At 41.7% G+C, this 18,492-nt stretch overlaps 4 protein-coding genes across 4 annotated transcripts; 2 read left to right on the top strand and 2 right to left on the bottom strand.

The window, feature by feature from the left end:
• Positions 1-1,982: 1,982 nt before the first annotated feature.
• LOC109431338 (aladin) lies at positions 1,983-5,466 on the bottom strand. Its single transcript, XM_029861950.2, has 2 exons — positions 4,846-5,466; positions 1,983-2,858 (listed from the first exon to the last, which is right to left on the bottom strand). Exons 1-2 carry the CDS (start codon positions 4,963-4,965, stop codon positions 1,998-2,000), a joined length of 981 nt encoding a protein of 326 aa, XP_029717810.2. The 5' UTR covers positions 4,966-5,466; the 3' UTR covers positions 1,983-1,997.
• On the top strand, positions 5,461-13,204 carry LOC109431337 (dystrobrevin alpha-like; the record flags this gene model as incomplete). Its single annotated transcript, XM_029861927.2, is given in 4 exon segments — positions 5,461-5,653; positions 11,100-11,854; positions 11,917-12,514; positions 12,713-13,204. Coding segments are annotated over 4 exon segments (1,911 nt in total). The 3' UTR covers positions 13,084-13,204.
• Positions 13,149-16,157, bottom strand: LOC109431339 (ragulator complex protein LAMTOR3 homolog). The gene is made up of 2 exons (XM_019707556.3): positions 15,976-16,157; positions 13,149-13,577 (listed from the first exon to the last, which is right to left on the bottom strand). Exons 1-2 carry the CDS (start codon positions 16,017-16,019, stop codon positions 13,247-13,249), a joined length of 375 nt encoding a protein of 124 aa, XP_019563101.2. The 5' UTR covers positions 16,020-16,157; the 3' UTR covers positions 13,149-13,246.
• Positions 16,158-16,305: 148 nt separating this feature from the next.
• LOC109431360 (nucleoporin Nup35) lies at positions 16,306-18,154 on the top strand. Its single transcript, XM_019707581.3, has 3 exons — positions 16,306-16,483; positions 16,540-17,409; positions 17,808-18,154. The coding sequence occupies exons 2-3, from the start codon at positions 16,550-16,552 to the stop codon at positions 17,950-17,952; spliced, it is 1,005 nt and encodes a 334-aa protein (XP_019563126.1). The 5' UTR covers positions 16,306-16,483; positions 16,540-16,549; the 3' UTR covers positions 17,953-18,154.
• The last annotated feature ends 338 nt before the right edge of the window (positions 18,155-18,492 follow it).

The following is an 18,492-nucleotide window of genomic DNA, read 5'->3' as shown; positions in this document are numbered from 1 at the left end:
TATGCCAGAAACGACCAGGGTCACTCAAGGAACAATCATTTCATAATGCATCGTTTTTCATACAAAAATAACACTTTCATTATTTTTATTTTATATTCTCTTCATTGAAACTCCTTTTCATTGTATTGTATAAAAATTTGCTTGTAAAATTCACTTTTGGTAGTGAAAATTACTAAAATTTTGGTGAATAATGAAAACCACAATTATGGGTCAAAATTGGCTGTGTAACAATTATGGGTAAATTTGTTGCCTATTATGGGACACTCAAGAGGATTTGGCTCAACAATAATGTTTTGTCTATTTTTTCAATGAATGATCACTTATTCTCGATAGATCAACTATAGTGAAATCTAAAACTGGTCTCAAACCTCTTAACGAAGCGTGTTTTCACGATTTGGAACCAATTTTTCAAAATTGGGACCAAATCTCCAACACAACCACCGATAAACGCCTAAAAGTATGCAATGCCCAACTCTATAGTTTATTTATTTCATCAACAGGCTGGGTGTAGCCCCAATGATGGTTAAGAAGTATGATACAATGACATGGTCAAGAAACTAATAATAAATAATAATACAGATACAACATTCAACGAAACAAAACTTGGTCAGGAGTTGAAACTAAAGTAAGTGCACAATCAGCGTCCGTCATTTCGCCCTGCGAAGAACGACGAAAACCTCCGGCGAAGAGTCTCACGTGAGAAGTGGAAATCAAACAACGAAGCTACTCTATTGAATACCCGCTGCAAGCCGCTGATCGCACCGTGTATCCCATAGTTCGTTCGACGTAGAGGCAGTCTCAGCATGATACTATTTCGAAGCGATCTTGGCTGAACGTTCAAATCGATTTGCTCCAGAATCGCCCCACAATCGATTCGACCCTGGAGCGTATCAGCTACGGTCAGTGCTCTGGTTACATCTCGTCTCGAGCGGAGTAGTTGTAGATCAATCAGCTGACATCGGTTCTCGTAGCTCGGCAGGCGAAACGGATCCCTCCAAGGTAGCCGGCGGAGTGCGAACCGAGGAAAGCGACGCTGAACGGATTCAATTCTTTCGGCGCCGTTATTGTAAGCAGGACTCCAGACAGCAGCGCAATATTCAAGGGTGGAGCGCACAAGCGAGCAATACAGTGCTTTTAAGCAATAGATGTCGGAGAAATTCTTAGCGATCCTGAATATGAATCCTAGATTCCGAGACGCTTTATCGATAATGAATGAAATGTGTTGCAATATTATGCTGCACAAAAAGTGACCCATAATTGTGTGATTTTCGGTGTTCCTTGGCATAATAATGAGTCACATAAATTTTGCCTGAAATAAGCTTTAATTAGCTGCAGTCACATGAATTTTTACATTTAAAACGTTAATTATACCTTTATTCTGGTAACGAAACCATATCGCACTTGAAAATCACTAAAGCTCGTTTTACAGAGCTTACGAAAGTAGCGCACGCACTTTCCGATATTCACAATCGAAGCGTTACTTTGACAGATGGTTTTGCGTTGAACAGAAAATAATTGAAAATATGTATGTTTTAACGTATAAGCCCGTGTGCGATACGTTTAGTGACACAAAACAAATCAACTTATGAATGAAAAATGATAATGACTAATAAAAGCTTGCAACTATCAGTAACTATCAGATAGATTCTATTAAAGTGGAAAGTGACTAACAATTGTGTGTGACCCATAATTGGGTTCTTTAGGGGTATCCTGATTATTGCATAATCGGAATCTCCGTCCAAAAATTAGTCGAAATCCAAAATTTCATCATTTTCGGTGCCCGGGAACTATTTTTAAAATGCATTTAAAGTTTGTATGGGGAAATTTTTTTGTTCGGGGCGAACTGTCACTTTATCGGTTGAACTGTCATTCTAGCCACGGAAATTAAAACTGTTTTGTTTATTTAACCATCAAAACAATTGAATCGGGACGTAATAAAATCACCTTATACTCAGAAAAATGAGCTCTTTCGATTAGGCTAAAGAAAATGGCAATATTTAATTCACTAAACAACCCAATTGTGCAATGAGTGTACAACGACCGAAAGAAAATATGCTGACTAATGGCAAACTGTCACGCTGTAGCCAAATTATCAAAAATTGTCTACTTGTGATCCCAACTCTAATACAAAGACTCACCTGTTTATTTTGATCCACGTCCCAGATGAGAACATCCGAGTCATTGATACTGGCCGTGGCCAGCAAGCACCCATTGGGGCTCCACTCGACGGAAGTAACTGGGAAGTGGTTTCCATGTCTCAGCTGGACGGCCTGCGACAGTGGTCTCGTTATCAAACTGTTCGGGTCGACGTTCCACACCAGAGTGCCATTTTGACAACCCACGGCCAACTCTCCGGCCGTGTAAGGCCGCCACGCCAACGATGTAACCGACTTTTGCAAACCGCTTTTCAACACCGGAACAATGGTCGGTTCATCGCTGTAGACCCGGATGCTATCGTCGGACGCAGCGATGGCCACTTTGAAACAATTCGGATGCCACCGAATGCATCGGATGGCACTTTTCGGCCAATCCTTGGTCTGCGTGTACTTCCCAACGCAGTCAACACCCCGTTCCTTCAGATGGGGTTTGAAGAAGAACTTGACTCGATTGCCAACTCCAACCAGTGCCAGCAGATATCGGGACATCGAACCGACTATCGGATTGTACTGATGGCTACCGCTGTTGGCCGCTTCCTTCAGAGCTTCGACGGCGCCTTCCTCGAAAAATGTTCGGGTGATACGTTTGATCAGTGTTTCGTCGACCGGTACCATAAGCGTTCGATGATCCTCTCGCAAGTGGACAGCGGCATGATGAAACAGCTCACGACCGATATTGATTTCGGGATACGATAACAGTTGCTGAAATGGTGAAGGATTTTATGTAGTATGTATCGTAATCCGGGACAACATTGATCAAACATTTCGATTTTTCTTGATTATTGCTCTTGTTTAGGCAAATTTTATGTTTAAAGCAACTGATGGCTCTCTGAGCATGAGTTAAGCTTCTTGAAAAAGTATTGTGAAACTTTAAAATTTGTTTAAATAGGATTTTTGATTTTGTTGATTTGGGGTAACGTTGATCGCCTAAGTGAACAATGTTCATTTCTGTTGAAAATACCCATTCTTACTAAATTTTGGGACCATGATTTCAAATATGTTGTCCAAGTTTTTACAAGTTGTGTACTTTTTGAGTTATTTAGGAATAAAATTATGTAGATTACGAATAACGCCTAAAGGTAGGCAATGGCCTAAGGATGTGAATGCCAACTTTTCATAAATCACATATTTGCATATTTGAGCTTGAGCTTGAGCTTGATTGACTTCCCGCAGTTGCTACTCCAGTATCGCCAGATCAGCTACACTCACACAAGGAACCAATGAGATTGCTTGGGACTAACAGGCATCTTCAGTGTATGAGCATTGGTGGTCCTGTATTTTATTATAGGCGACAATGGCGCCTGCTGCGTCAGGTTGCAGGTCAATGGGGAAGGCGATGGAAGTGATGATTGCAATCGCTTGCCCACATCAGGCCGTTGAATCCTCTGCGCCTGCACAAGGTCATGCGGATGTTGGTGTGTTGGTGGGAAATGTTTATTTTTGGCACATGAATCATGCATTGGTGCAAGGATGCCAGGCGTAAAGCGATAGATTGTGTTAAGATTACTGTGAAGCGGCACAGTCCGCTGGTTGCATTACTTGTAGGCGTTACATGATGATGATAGATTGACACTGTGCTGTGATGAAAGTTGGAAGGAAGAGAAACGGCTTTGTTTTCAATCCGTTTCTAATTCTAGCGATCGCTACAAACATACGAATATACATGAGATGTATATGTAGGAGAGAGTGAGAGAGAAAGAATATAGAAAGATACAAAGTAAGGAAAGGGACGAGCCAGAGATTGAACCCAGGACCTTCTGCATATGAATCACAAGCGGTAGCCACTAGACCACAAAGCTCGTCGCATATTTGCATATTTGATTAAAAAAGAGTACTTTTAAAAAAGTTTCGTTATGAAATCCAACTCTAGGATATTATATTGAGTTAATACAGTGATTTCTACTTAACCCGGGAGCGGTCGCGTCGTGTACTGAGTACCAGGCATTATAAAAAATGCACGCATGTGGCATGAGCGCGGTGTCGTTACAGGTAGTCGATGACGCGACTGCTCGAGGGTTAATATTGTATCTAGAATTGTGGATTTACCGGTAACTTGTATTCTACCGGTCACTTCACAATGGCCTCCAAAGTAGCCATTTTATATAAAGAGTAACTTAAAAATGAGCTTTAACATTTTTATTAAATGCGCTATTCTTCGTTGCCACTAGTCACTCAATGACATTCATTTTTTGACAATTAAGTTGACTTTAATATGAAAACGGCAACAAGTGACCGGTGGAATACAAATAGCCGGTAAATCCACAATAGACGAGTGCACCGATGAACATTGAGTTCACTAAGCCTGAAAATTATTGACAGCACAGCGGGGTCGACTCTCAACAACTTCTACTCAGAGATGCATTACCAAAATCGCTGATATTTTTTTCTCTTTGATTTCTTACATGAATTTCCATTTAAAGTGATGCATATGCATATACTTAATGCACAAGCTCATATTTTTGCAACTTCATCGTGAAAACTAGTTACAATAAATTAAACAAATATTTAGCTGGGTAGAAGTTGTTGAGAGTCGACCCCGCTGTGGTGTCAAAATTCGCTGCCCGAGTGAACTTCCAGTGGGCGGTGCACTCGTCTATATTCATGCCAAGTTTGAACAAGAGTTTGAATGTTTGAGGATGTGTCTCATTTCGTTACGAAACATACTTAAGGTTTGAGCAACCCTACTTACATTACACGAGCTGGATGCATCCACTTCGTTGATCGGCAACGAGCAAATACGCCCGTTACGCTCGCAGATCGATATCTCTCCGGGCTGCGGAAGTTCTGGGAATGTGTCCAAAGCTGCCATCACTTTTTGGATATTATACTGACCGAAACTGAATTAAACTTAACTAAAATGTTTATTATTCACTGAATTATCTGCACCGGTTGCACGAGTAGTGCTTGCCAAAATATGCGACCGTTGTGTGTTGTTTAATGTTGTTGTTTGGCGCAATGTCAAAGATAGTTTGAATTTTCACAACCGGAGGGCGCCCGTTGATTGAAAACACTAATGAACCTTGCCAGTTTCAACACACTTTGCGCCTCCAGAAACCGGTTTTGAAAACAAAATCTTAACTGACACTTGTCGTTGTCCGCGATCTTTTGCTTGTTCTTGGTTCTCGTCGATTGAGAAAGATAACGTTTGTTCGAGCGATCATCGGTCAATGTTTTAGGGAGTTTAGAGAAGTTTTGCTGCTGGTTGAAGAGACGCCACCGTTTGACGACGCTCAAGTGCAGCGGATGTAGGAGTGGTAAATAACAGTTTGTTGCTTGGTTCGCGGTGAAGAAGTGAAATTGTGAATCAAAAATGTACGACCAACAGGAAGATGATCGCGGTTATTTGGTGTACGCCAATCGCTACAATGGCCAGCTGCAGTCCGATAATCCCAATCTGACCTACGTGGTGAGCAAGATCAATGAAAAGTTCTCGGCTTCGAAGTACAGTACCTACAGGTGCGCCTGCAAGTTGTTCGCACTTCAAAGGGCTCTATACAGTGAGTACATATTTTTATCTAGCTAATGATTGAAACATAATGCCCCTTGTATTTTAATAAACTGAAATTTTCATGAAAATTTAGTACTCTGTCTATTTTGTTTACATAAATCTATGTAAAGTGCCCACTAAAAAGTTATCGTTAACAATAAAAAACAAATTAGCAAAGTTTATTAGTAAACCACGTACCTCACTAACAAAAAAAAATTGAACAAATTTGGAATGCTATTTTTTGCAATTTCTCATCGTAATAGGCTGTTTTACCTCACGCAAATCTGACAGGAAAAGGCCTACTTTCCCACACCAAATTAACAGTGCTGTAATGGTTCATTACAGCACTGATTTGCGTTGCGTAATGAACCATTACAGCACTGTTTTCAGTTTTGGTCAACTTCTTGATGCTTTCTGGACGCAGTTTCGAAAAATTGTGACAATTGCACAGTATAACCTGTTATGTTCAGATTTTCTTAAATATGGCTATGAACATCAGTGTGCAGTTTGATGAAAAAGTTTTGTTAAAAACTATCCTCAAGGGTAATTTATGAAATTGCAAAAAACGTTGTACGCAACTCGGTGCAGAACTCGATTTTTCCAGCACTCGTCGTAATTATCCAACTCGGCAAGCCTCGTTGGATAAATGTACGACTCGTGCTGTAAAAATCGTCATTCTGCACCTTGTTGCGTAAACTACTATTACAGATAAGAGAATTGTATGTTAAAGGTTGCATAGATTAGACTTTCAAACTCAAATAGGTACTCTTAAAAGGTTGAGTTTTAAGCTAAACATGTCTTTCGCAAAAAAGTTCAAAAAGTTGTAACTTTTCACAGAGTGCATCAAATATTCCCAAATTTTGACTGTTTGTCAACCAATATGTTCGTCATTGATAAAAATTTGAGCTCGATTAGTTAATCGTGGTTAATCTTTCGCGAAACCAGATCCGTGCTCGTAAAACACTATTTTTATGCAACTAATTTTCAAACTGTCATATCATCAAAATCAGCGAATCGAATCGAATGAAACTTTGAACGCGTATAGGATTAACAATATGCTAATGTTTCAAAAGTCTTCCTAGGCACTTTTTGAACGTTGGGAAAAGTTTTGATAGATTGACACTTTTTGGATTTTTCTTCAAAAAAAAAATTGTATTTTTTAATATCAACGTCACACACTAAGATTCAGATGTTCCAGCTCAGTAATTTTTTCACTGAGTTCAGTATTTTTTCCATCTTTTTACTGAGTTTTCAACAGCAGATTTATCTCGGTACAGTCGGTTATCGTATTTACCGTTCACCAGTAACGATATTTACCGTGTATCAGTAACTTTTGACAGTTTGTTATCTGAGCTCGGTAACTCAATTACAGAATATCCGCAAAAGAAACAACCGAGCGTACCGAGTTAAATCTGCTGTTGAGAACTCAGTAAAAAGATGGAAAAAATACCAAGATGATCTTAGTGTGCATATCAGTTTAGTTTTGATATCCTAAGATTTTCTGCTTCTGTTATCTCAACGCATCCTTTGGCCACTATGCCGATCTGCGCTTTTACCTCCGCTGAGCGATACGAACCTAGTAATTTATAAGCCGAACAAACTGAAAAAGTTGCACACGAGATAGACTTATCTGTCAAAATGAGCTAGTAATGCTAGAATTAGAAAGACTTCCGCCTTACTAGTTCAGAAAGCCATAGCAAAGCTAAAGTATCATCTTCTAATCCTGCTAAAATACTCTTAACCAACTTGTAATTGCTAATGTTAATTTGACTAAAATTAATTGTGACGTAGTTAATTAATGGCGGACTAGAAACAGCAAATGCGGTTCGCTAAGGAGTCATCCTTCTTCCAGTTATCCTAAATTTAAGGGGCGGAGAAGATATGTGAAATCTCGCAATTATCTACTACCAAAATGTAGGCGGGATGAACGGCCTCCTGGAAGACTACCATTTAGCTGTGTTGGACCAGTGCTTCGATGTCATCGTCTTAATCGAAACATGGCTAGACCCACGTACACGGTTACAGAAGTTACACAGATTTGTGTACTACTAGATCAGCCTCACCGCTGTGTCAAATGTACACAGATACTTTTCCGGCTCCAGCGCTAGCATGAAAACAAAATTAACAATTATTTTTGCACTGATCGATTCCTGATAATGCATGTCATCGTTCAGAGAAAATTAGTTATGAACATTGCTCCCATACCAGCGCTAGAGCCAGAAAAGTGACTGTGTACATTTGACACAGGGGTGGAGGCTGATCTAGTAGTACACAAATCTGTGTACATTGTACACAAGCCTGTGTACATTGTACACAAGCCTGTGTTGTTTCATTTTAGGGTGTACTATCTCTAGCTGCATTTTTGGAGATGCATACGAAGTTTTCCGCTGCGATAGGAATGCAAATAACAGTCGAAAGGCTACTGTAGGAGGCGTTCTCGTAGCAGTTCATTCCAGGCTAAAAGCTAGGCTGATCGAGAACGATTCATGGAACATCATTGAACAAGTTTGGGTGGTAATCCAGCTTGGCGACCGCCAACTTTTCCTATGCGCGATATACATCCCTCCGGATCGGGTTCGAGATGTGGATCTTATCGATGCACATTGTAACTCTATCGCAGTTGTTACGCATATCGCAAATCTTTGTGACGAAACGATGGTGCTGGGCGATTTCAACCTTTCCGACATAGCTTGGTTCCCAACTCACAGTGGTTTTCTTCGTCCTGATCACGAGCATTCTACTTTTCACGTCGGAGCCGTAAATCTTCTAGACAGCTACAGTACCGCCACTCTATTTCAAATCAATAGCGTTTTGAACGAAAGCAACCGGGTGCTTGACCTCTGTTTTGTGAGTGGTCGGAATACTGCTTCTAGTATCTCGATGGCACCAGCACCTCTAGTTAAGGTTGTTCGCCATCATCCACCTTTATTAGTCGCTATCGAAACAAATGCCGTTCGCGATTTTATCAACAACCCATCTGCTGTGTCTTACGATTTCCGGAGAGCTGATATTCGTAGTATAGCTGAGCTGAAGTGTTGTCTGACCTGGATTGGACTAGATTCATTCGACGTGAACATCGCAGCGCAAACTTTTTCCAACATCTTGGGGTATGTCATTGATCGACACGTTCATACATAATAGTTGACAAGCAATTTTTGTTTTATTACAATCAACTGACCAACTTGGCGACGGGCTTGGTGGTCTAGTGGCTACCGCTTCTGATTCGTATGCAGAAGGTCATGGGTTCAATCCCAGGCCCGTCCCTTTTCATCCTACTTTGTATCTTTCTATCCACTTCATCTCTCTCTCTCTCTCTCTCTCTCTCTCTCTCTCTCTCTCTCTCTCTCTCTCTCTCTCTCTCTCTCTCTCTCTCTCTCTCTCTCTCTCTCTCTCTCTCTCTCTCTCTCTCTCTCTCTCTCTCTCTCTCTCTCTCTCTCTCTCTCTCTCTCTCTCTCTCTCTCTCTCTCTCTCTCTCTCTCTCTCTCTCTCTCTCTCTCTCTCTCTCTCTCTCTCTCTTCTCTACATATACAACTCATGTATATTCGTATGTTCATAGCCATCGCTAGAACCAGAAACGAATTGGAAAAAAGCCGTTTCCCTCCCTTCCAATTTCCACTCACAGCACAGTGTATATAACGCCTACAAGTTATGCAACCAAAGCGTGCTGTGTCGCTTGACCTTATTCACCTCATTCACTACACAATCTGTCACCTTACGAACACTATAAATAACCCCTTATCCATGGATCGCATCACCGACCCAACGGTGACTCCCAGATCTCCCATCCTTTCCGTCTAACAAATACCCCAGTCCGTGCTGGTTGTGGGGATGCAGAGGTGATCTCGGTCTTTAGTAGCAACAATCAGCACACTCTAACATTCCTTTCCCTTCCCAACTGACTATAAGGACGTGGCCGGCGCCGGTATTGATCCAAAATGTATGAGCTGCTAGAATTGCACTTTGAGAATAAGTGGAGTGTCCCAGCCCTTATTCATTTGGATCTCAGTACAATTGGTACCAGCTCAGATTAATCACGGAGTAGCAACCATTGACATGTATAGTCAGATTTGATCGTTGATCATTGATTACAATCAACTGACCAACTTAGCGTATTTTGTTTATCTCTTAGATGGTGTTATGACACCAACGGAAAAACATCAGAAGTTCAGTTACATGTTTCTGTGGGTTTCGGACCGATGACAATTTAAGGACACAAGAGATGAACACAGAGAAGTAGAAAACGATTAACGAAATCAAGAAAACAATTTGACACAGAATCGACTATATTTTAACATACGGGCTCGACTGATTCGATGAATCTATCTAGAAGTATCTAGAAGACAATTGATGCTAACATTGGAAAAAGCTTGCAGTTGGGACTAGACTAAAATAGTGGCCGATAGGAAACAATGCGCTAGACAGCATTATTATTCATTTTTTAATATTTACCCGTAGACTTTTCGCCAGTTGACCGTACAGTATTTAGCTGAGTACGAAGATACGGATTAGTTGGTGTACAGATGACAGGGTTCTCACGGGAAGTGCTTCAAGCGAGGCTTACATAACAACTGACAATAAAGAAACCTATTTTCCTTGACTTTTTACGTAATGAACATCTGACCGAACACACGTGTTTTTGTTAATCTCCTAGGCATTATTAAGACATGACGTATGTGCATGACGCAACAACTAGCAGGATACAGTTCCAGACGTCTCTTTTTTATAACGACATTCAGCATATTTCCAATAAAACTACACTTCAATAAAGCAAAGATTAAAGCTGCTATGATAGAACAGATCAGAATGACTTAATTGACTATTATCTTGGAGATCTACTTCGAATAACTGACAAATCGACAAGAACCTAACTAAATACATGGACCATACTACAAAACACCAATTGACAAAAAGAAAAAAAGGGGAAACTTTTATTAAAACTATTTTTGTTCAACGCAGGCCAAAACAGTGTCGACTTGGGCCACACACGCCTACGTACTTCTGTGTGTTGAAACAAAAATAGAGGCTCCTAGAAGCAAATGTAGGGAAAGGGTGCGGTGTAGAACATAAGCACAGTGTTGCTACCGCCGTAATCACTTTGAAAAAAAAAAATACATAAAAGGTGACCCATCTTGCCCCGTACTTTTTTACAGGCGCAAAATGGGCCACTTTTTAAAGTATTGTTTTCTATTTCATTATCTTTTATTGACTTCCAGCATAGCATAGCGTGAAAATCCCAATCGTTGACAAATTATTGTTCATCCCTCCTAAGATGATAGGTTTTTCTCACCACGATAGCGAAGTGCACGTTCAGCGTGCCTGTCTGGGTCATATTGACTCCAACATCCTGCTAGGGTTAATAATCCTGAGAATATATCATTTTTGTCAATGACCCCAACGAACTCGTATTTGAAAAATTGCAAAGTACTAACTGTTGAATTCTTTTCTTACAATTCCAGCATGTTACATCCCATTTCAAACAGTATGCACCATTCTAGAGCGTCATCGGTTCAATCAGATAGATAGCGCTCCCTCGATCAAACCGATTCAACTAACGGCAGTACTACATGATGTATACTTTGCCGCAGAACAACTCGGTTGTTTTGCCGATCTTGCACAACAGCCGGATCGCGAAGCATTGATCGCCACACTGGCAGGTCTGTTCTGGGCCGTCTATGACCCAAAACGCTGCAATCCATTATCGATCCTCGAACTGAAGCAGACCTTCCTTTTATTGTGTGAGTCTCCCAATTTTGAACAAGTCGTTTGGGAACACTTCCAGTTGACCAGCGATCACAATCTTTGCGTTTCGCGGCACCGTTTCGAGGCCATGCTCATGAACTTGGCCAAACTGTTGTCGTTTCTGGGAGAACCTGACCATTTGAAGCCGAAGCTGGTGCAGGAGATCGTGAACGAATGCTTCGTGAACTACCCAGGGTTGGTCGGCTTGACGGAGTACCAGTTCAGTTGTCTGTGGAAGCTGTCGTCGAAGTTTTCGTATTACTCGAATGTGTTGGCCTTGGCGAAGAGGCTCAAGGATTCCGAATTCGTAGTGCACAACGTGCAGTGTGCCGCCTGTCGCGAGCCAATTCAAGGACTCCGATTCAAATGTCAGAAATGCCGAAATTTGTCCTTGTGTATCGATTGTTTCAGCCAGGCTTTCACCAGTAAGAGTCACAACGTCGGGCATAAAATGTATGAGATTAGCGCGAACGTGAGTCTTCTGATTATTTTAAAGTCTGTTTTTCGGATAATACCATGTGTCTTTCTTTGCAGGAAGTGTCTACGAATAAAATATCAACGTTGATGCTGAAGTTATGCAATCTATTCAGTAGATCTTCGAATACTCAAACCCAATGCCAGCAACCGTCTACCTTCGATAACATGGAAGCTAAACTGATCGATACGAATGCTGTAGAACTACAGGATGTAGAACAACCACCGGCTGCCAGTAGTACCCTGCGAGGAACGCTGTCGCGTTCATTGAACTCGTCTAGTTGTGCATCACTTAGAAAGTCCTCGAACAAAAATATCAGCATTTTCAGCAATATCGACTGCCAGTTGTTCACCAGTACACAGAGCCAAGCGTTGGTGGAGAAACTATCGTCGGTTATGGAAATCCTGGAGGAAGACAGCGAAAAGTATCGACTGAAGTTGGCAAATTTGAAAGTTAATGCTACGGTGGACAAGGAGCAGATCGATTATTTTGAGGCGCATGGTAAATTGCTGTCCGAGCAGCTGAAGACACTGAAGGAGGTGTGCGCGAAGGTGAGCCGTGGATTTCCGCAAAGTTCCAGTACGCCATATCGATCGAGCAGTAACGGCAGCACCAAACGTTTGTCGTTGATGGCGGCAAGTGCCTTGGAGAAGACCAGTAAGTACAAAACGTTGCAATATGCAACACATTTCGTTATATCTTTTGATTAGGACTTTTTAGTTATCTATCCAGAAGCTGTGACGTGTTTACAGCTTTTATTTATTGAGAAAAGTCTTCGTAGTATATATACTTTACGTTCTTGTGCGTGGACTGTGAATTCACGGAGTATTCATTGCTGTTTTATCATTTTTACAGTACATGGAGCCGAACTGAATAAATCTTACGTGAACGATCAACTACAACCGGAACTCTCCGTCCGGGATATTAGTTCATGGTTTCACCTCAATAAACCGTCCGAAACCATACTGGAACAGATGGAAGCCGATGCAGCATCGAAGGCGAGCGCCAACCCAGTGGCCGTTGTCGATGAGCTAACCCGCCGTATCGATAATCTCAAAATCGACACCCAGATGGCAAACTTCAAGGATCTTTTACTGAAAGTTCGTGAAATAGTGGACGATTCGTATAGCGACAATACGGAACTCGCCAGAACTACGCAACAATTGGAAAAGGCTCTGGATCGCATTATAGCGGAGGAAGAACGTAAACGACTGCAGAGCATTTGATCGACCCTTGAACATCACACGTTAAAGGAGTTCTTCCATTTCCATTTATTTTATATAAATACAGATGACGATTTTCATATCGATATTAAGATATACATTAAGGAAAAGAGTAAAATTTCAACTTACTTCGAGTTAGTTATTTTTGATGTACAGTATCCCTCATTCACGAATCCGTAACAGCCGTCTTGAGTTCCTCTAGAATCGTGTCGATCTGCTGGTCCATCGCCAGTATGTGTCCGATGTTGCAGTTTTGTGCTCCGATAAACGTTACCACCAGCGGAAGTTTGTTCATCTGAACCACCTGGTAGTCGGCGTACACAGAGATAATGTTACGATTCTTTCCCAACCCCAGTTTATTGGATTGTTCCGCCGCCAGGGTAAACGTGGACAGAAAGGCTGGTTTCATCACAATTTGAATGGATTTTTCCTTCTCCAGGTTAACGAGAGGCACGCCATCGCGGTCGGTTACCATGACGCAGTGTAAGCCATTGACTCTGAAATCCGACACATAGAGATTGTTCATGATTATTTTCACATCGGAATTAAGGTTATCTTGGAGTAATAAAATTAAAAAAAAAATACAAATAATGGCGGAAGCTGAAAAAATAAATTCCAAATATATTAAGGGGACTCTCCAATCATGGTTTATGCAGCTATATATTTACACTGTTGAGTGAATCCCGTTGTTGTGTGTTATGGACTGATTTGCCAGTACTCAAAGACCAGAGAGTAATCTCCCGATTGCGAACCGGGCACACACTTCTATCACACAACATGGGACACAGGTGGACCGTTCCGCAAGGAGTGTGAAGTGTGCCACATCCCAGCCACAGCGTGAGCGTGGTGTGGTGTCGCTGAGGGTGGCCAAAGACGCGACTGCTCGAGGGTTAAAAAAAAAACCAGAGCGTTAATGATTCATCACAATTTTAATCATGATTAATGATTAAAATAGTGATTAATCGAAAGTTTTATTGATATACAGTGAACTTTTTGATACTTTTATTTTAATCACATAATCTAGACATCATGTTTTACTATGTAATCCATTCATTGCATACATACAGGAGATACATGCATACGTTATAGGCGTTTAATCATAAGAAAATTTTTAATCAATGATTAATCAGTGATTAAACGCTTTTCGGATGATTAAATGAACTAAAAGGCAATAAGTTGCACCTAAAAGTATGCAATGAACAAGTTAAATACTTCGTAGATTATGAACACTGGCTAAACCTGTTACATTTATACTCAAAAACTCTGTAAATTATCCAGTTTTTATTGTTGAGGATCCCTTCAGGAAATCCTTTTATTGCAAAGAGACGAACCAGCTCAAGGCTGAAAGTCTCAAAAATAAGAAAAAAAAAAAAAGTTAAATACTAAAGCAAGATTGAAATGTTATGTGATTAAAGCAAATACACATAAAAGTTTACTATATATTTATGAAAACTTGGATTAATCACTATTTTTAATCAAAAGTTTGTGATTAAAATTGAACGCTCTGAAAAAAAAAACACAATAACAAAGAATTAAAAAAAAAGTTATTGTGTTAGATTTTGTTTAAGATGTCTTCAAATATTTATCTACACCTTTTCTTGTTATAGGTATATTGCATTGCTAACTTCATTAAAAATCATGGGTATAAGCCGGGAAGGACAGATAACACATTAGGCCATTAGGGGGATTCACTGAACAGCGTAAACCGCTGATTTTATATTAGTCCTGTTCAACGACGTAGGTTGAACTTGCTCGAACTTGCTCCATCCCGCTCTTTCCCGTTTGTTGACAAATAGGTAAGAGTAGGATGCAACAACTTCGAGCAAGTTCAACCTACGTCGTTGAACAGGACTATTATCTTGCGTAAACATCGAGATTACCAAGGCTATCTTTGATTACATATTTCAAGAAGCAGATACTCATGGATTACGCACCTATTTACTCTGTTTAGTGGATCCTCTTATTGACTGTCTTCTATACTAAACTATTTTGTGCGTAAGACATGTCCAGCCCGCTCCTCGTGCTACTGAGGGGCTTCATTCATACCCTAAGGGCCGATTTCTTCACACTGCGTTAAACCAGGTATAACTATGGGTAAGCCTGGCTTACCGGTTAAGCCGAGGTGAAGAAATCGGCCCTAACAGAGGCGGTCTCATAAAACTGTGATGGCTTAGGCAGCCTCCATTTATTACGTAACGCTAAAATCGACATTTTTCAACCCCCCCCTCCCCCCTCCGTAACGCTTTTTTGTATGAAAATCCTAAAATTTTTGTATGGGCCGTAACGCTCAGCTGTACTCCCCCCCTCCCCCTAGAGCGTTACGTAATTTGTGGATGGCGCCTTATCTGTTTATTCTACTTTGAATTATAAATTCATTTCAATATTTAAGTATGAATATCGGAATATTGGTTTTGAAAGACAAGGGTTCATTCAAATATTACGTAACGCAAAATTTGACAGTTTTAGACCCCCTCCCTCCCCCACGTAACAACTTTTGTAAGGAAACTTTTGAAATTTTTGTAGTGGCTAGAGGTAAGCCACTCGGTAAGATCACCGAACCCCTCGAAGGGTTCTCAAACAAGAAGTGAAGCACTGAGAGAAGATTGAAAGAAATAAAGAATAATCAGTTTTAGCTTGACTATGAACACACTCGGTCGTCATTATTTACAACGAGAAATACTTCTTTTACGGGATGTAACAATTTTGTATGAAGCGTAACACAGAGCTTGACCCCCTCCCTCCCCCCTTAGCGTTACGTAATATTTGAACGAACCCTAAGTAACTGTTGATTGAAATTTGGATCCGGATCCACTCGTATCATCAGCGACAGCCACCTCTCCGAGGCAATGATCAAAAGCCCGTCGGGTAACAGAAAATACAGGAAGCCGTACTCACCGTTGTATCATGTTGTGGAAAAACTTCTTCACGTCGTCCGTCATGGTTTTGTTGAAAAATTGACCGAATACTTAACTAAAGTAAGGTAAAACAAATATTTTTCCAATAATGACGAGATTTCACGCAAGAATAATAACAAAAGACTGATAACAGCTGTGCGCAACAAAAATGCAAACAAATAAACAAAAGTTTCGAGGATGACATCAGATAAACAAAGAAAGTGTTCAAGTGTTGCCAGGTCGCACCGGTACGTGACCAAAATGAGATGAAGATGTCGCTTCATTCATGAATGCAGGAGGATCGCAAAAAATGAGTGAAAAAGCATTAGCGTGACATGTCAGGCGGAATCCGCTTTCAAACTGTCAAACTTCTCAACAGATTCGTGCGTGATTTTGTGCGAGAAACGAATTCCATATTCGCGGCAAACATTAAAATCTTTGAAATAAACACGAAATCCACCAGAAGGCTGCTTTTTTAAAACATTTTAGTGCAGCAGTTTCATCATTCGGTAAGTATCCGGTCGTATTTCTGACCCCTCAACCTCACTTTCACCGTATTTCGCAGAGAGCCAACAATGGAACCAATGGCGCTGGGAAGTCCAAGCGGTAGTCCTCTGCCCTCAACTAGCGGTTATTTACCGTCGTTCCTCATGGGAGACACACCTACAACGCCGCGAGCCAACACCCTGTCCCCAACCAAGGGCCGCACTTCGTTGGCGTTCACAGCACAGTCCCCGGTGGCGGCGGGTGGCTCCTTTGCCGGTCAATCGCTCGAGTTTGGCCATGGTGGGCGCCCCACCGGCATGCCCCAGAAGTTCACCCTGGGTGGATCGAACCTGAACCAGTCACACCACAACGTCAATCACAACTCGAGCGTTACGGGCCCACCGACGCAGGGACTGTTCGATTCGTTCCGGAACGAGAAGCAACTGTTTCAGACGCCGAGCAAAAACATGACAACCGGCCAGGGAGCTGCATCAGCTACGCCGGGATTCCTTCATCAGTCGGCGGGGAACGATTCCTCATATTTGAATCAAAGCGGGTTCAATGTTTCAAGGGTAATGTCACCGATTCCGATGGCCCGGGATCAGGATTTCATCCGGAGTTCACCAGCAGTGGCCGCGATGTCACAGTCTCACATGAACCTTTCGCAATCCGTTCCGCCCGGGTCGGACTACTGGATAACGGTGTTCGGGTTTCCCATTTCGGCGTCTTCCATGATACTGTCGCACTTTTCCCAGTGTGGAGCAATCATTGAGAAAGTGTTTGCCACCCAAAACGGGAACTGGGTCCACCTGAGGTTCACTTCGAGGCTCGAGTGCGATAAGGCACTGAACTACAACGGCAAGATAATCGGACAGAATCTGATGATTGGGGTTCAGTACTGCAATGATCCGGCCATCGTGGGGAAGGAGAACAGCGACGATCGAAAAGAGTGAGTAATAATTTTGCCTAGACTGCCAAGACTGACGCAATCCTCCAATGGTCGAGCACTGTCCTGGCCACGTCCTTGCGAATGCCGAGGAATGGGAAAGGATGGTTAGTTTTGGACACCTATGAAAAATGTAGACTGCTCTACGATCTCTCAGGCCTAGGTGTCACGGGAATTTGGGTGTTGTTAGTGGAAGGGTAAGCTCCAAAGGATACGCTTGGTCAACGTCAATAGGGACACCATTGTTAGACTGCTTCGAATCAGTTGTCTGCCCAATTGATCCTGGTTTCCACGTCATCTTGATGGATTTGTGTTTGATGCGGATAGATGCAAAACGCAAAAACTGAAGTCCTCCTTAACACAACTCCCTGTTAACTCTTGGCTTCTAAATCTTGTTTCAGATATTCCCTCAGCCGCGTCCGCTCGTTGACACACATAGCATACAAAAATGCACAGCACCCGACCGATGTGGTGCCGAGCCCTACGGCACCGACGCGAAGTTCCGGACTAGTAAATAAGGCGATGGACCTTATATTCGGCTGGTAGTAAAATAGGTAAGCAATTTTGGTGTGTGGCATGCTTCATGATGTCCCCATAGAGAACGATCGGATCGCGAGCGACAACTTGTGGTAACAAATGAATGTTAACTGTAATATGTGCAGATTAGATTTTGTTTTGAGTTGGTAAGGCAATCGTTTTGTACGCACTACTATGGCTAAGGTTTATAAAGAAAGATAACAGAATAGTACTGCGAACGGCTAATTTATTTATAGAGAAATGCCTTATGGGAAGGCTCCCTGGCCAAGATCAAATGGTTTGACGGTATGTATTAAAGTGAAGGATGTTAACTTTAATTCTTTAGTTTTGTTTCTGCTTTTGGCAAGCACAGACGTACGCGAATGTGCGCTTTTGTCGAGACGACGGCATATTTTCAACAGTAGGCTTTCATCGCGCGCCTTTTATCACTATACCGTTGTTTTTCGGTGGTGTTCGTTCGACGACGTGAACTGTTGGCACCCCTAGCGCCGACTCTGTTATCCTTCTACTGTCAAAGGCTCGGGTCTAACTGCCACGTATAGTGGTTTC

Source organism: Aedes albopictus, chromosome 1 (assembly GCF_035046485.1).
Source record: "Aedes albopictus strain Foshan chromosome 1, AalbF5, whole genome shotgun sequence".
NCBI classification, from domain to species: domain Eukaryota; kingdom Metazoa; phylum Arthropoda; class Insecta; order Diptera; family Culicidae; genus Aedes; species Aedes albopictus.
The sequence above is the reverse complement of the archived record's forward strand: the minus strand, read 5'-3'. Positions and strand labels throughout refer to the sequence as shown.

Coding starts and splice junctions, on each gene's coding strand:
- LOC109431338 (XM_029861950.2), bottom strand. CDS start 4,965: ATGGCAGCTTTGGACACATTCCCAGAACTTCCGCAGCCCGGAGAGATA. Junction 2,859..4,845: donor ATGCATCCAGCTCGTGTAAT/GTAAGTAGGGTT, acceptor TCACCATTTCAG/CAACTGTTATCGTATCCCGA.
- LOC109431339 (XM_019707556.3), bottom strand. CDS start 16,019: ATGACGGACGACGTGAAGAAGTTTTTCCACAACATGATACAACG. Junction 13,578..15,975: donor TTCCACAACATGATACAACG/GTGAGTACGGCT, acceptor GTCGGATTTCAG/AGTCAATGGCTTACACTGCG.
- LOC109431360 (XM_019707581.3), top strand. CDS start 16,550: ATGGAACCAATGGCGCTGGGAAGTCCAAGCGGTAGTCCTCTGCCCTCA. Junction 17,410..17,807: donor AACAGCGACGATCGAAAAGA/GTGAGTAATAAT, acceptor ATCTTGTTTCAG/ATATTCCCTCAGCCGCGTCC.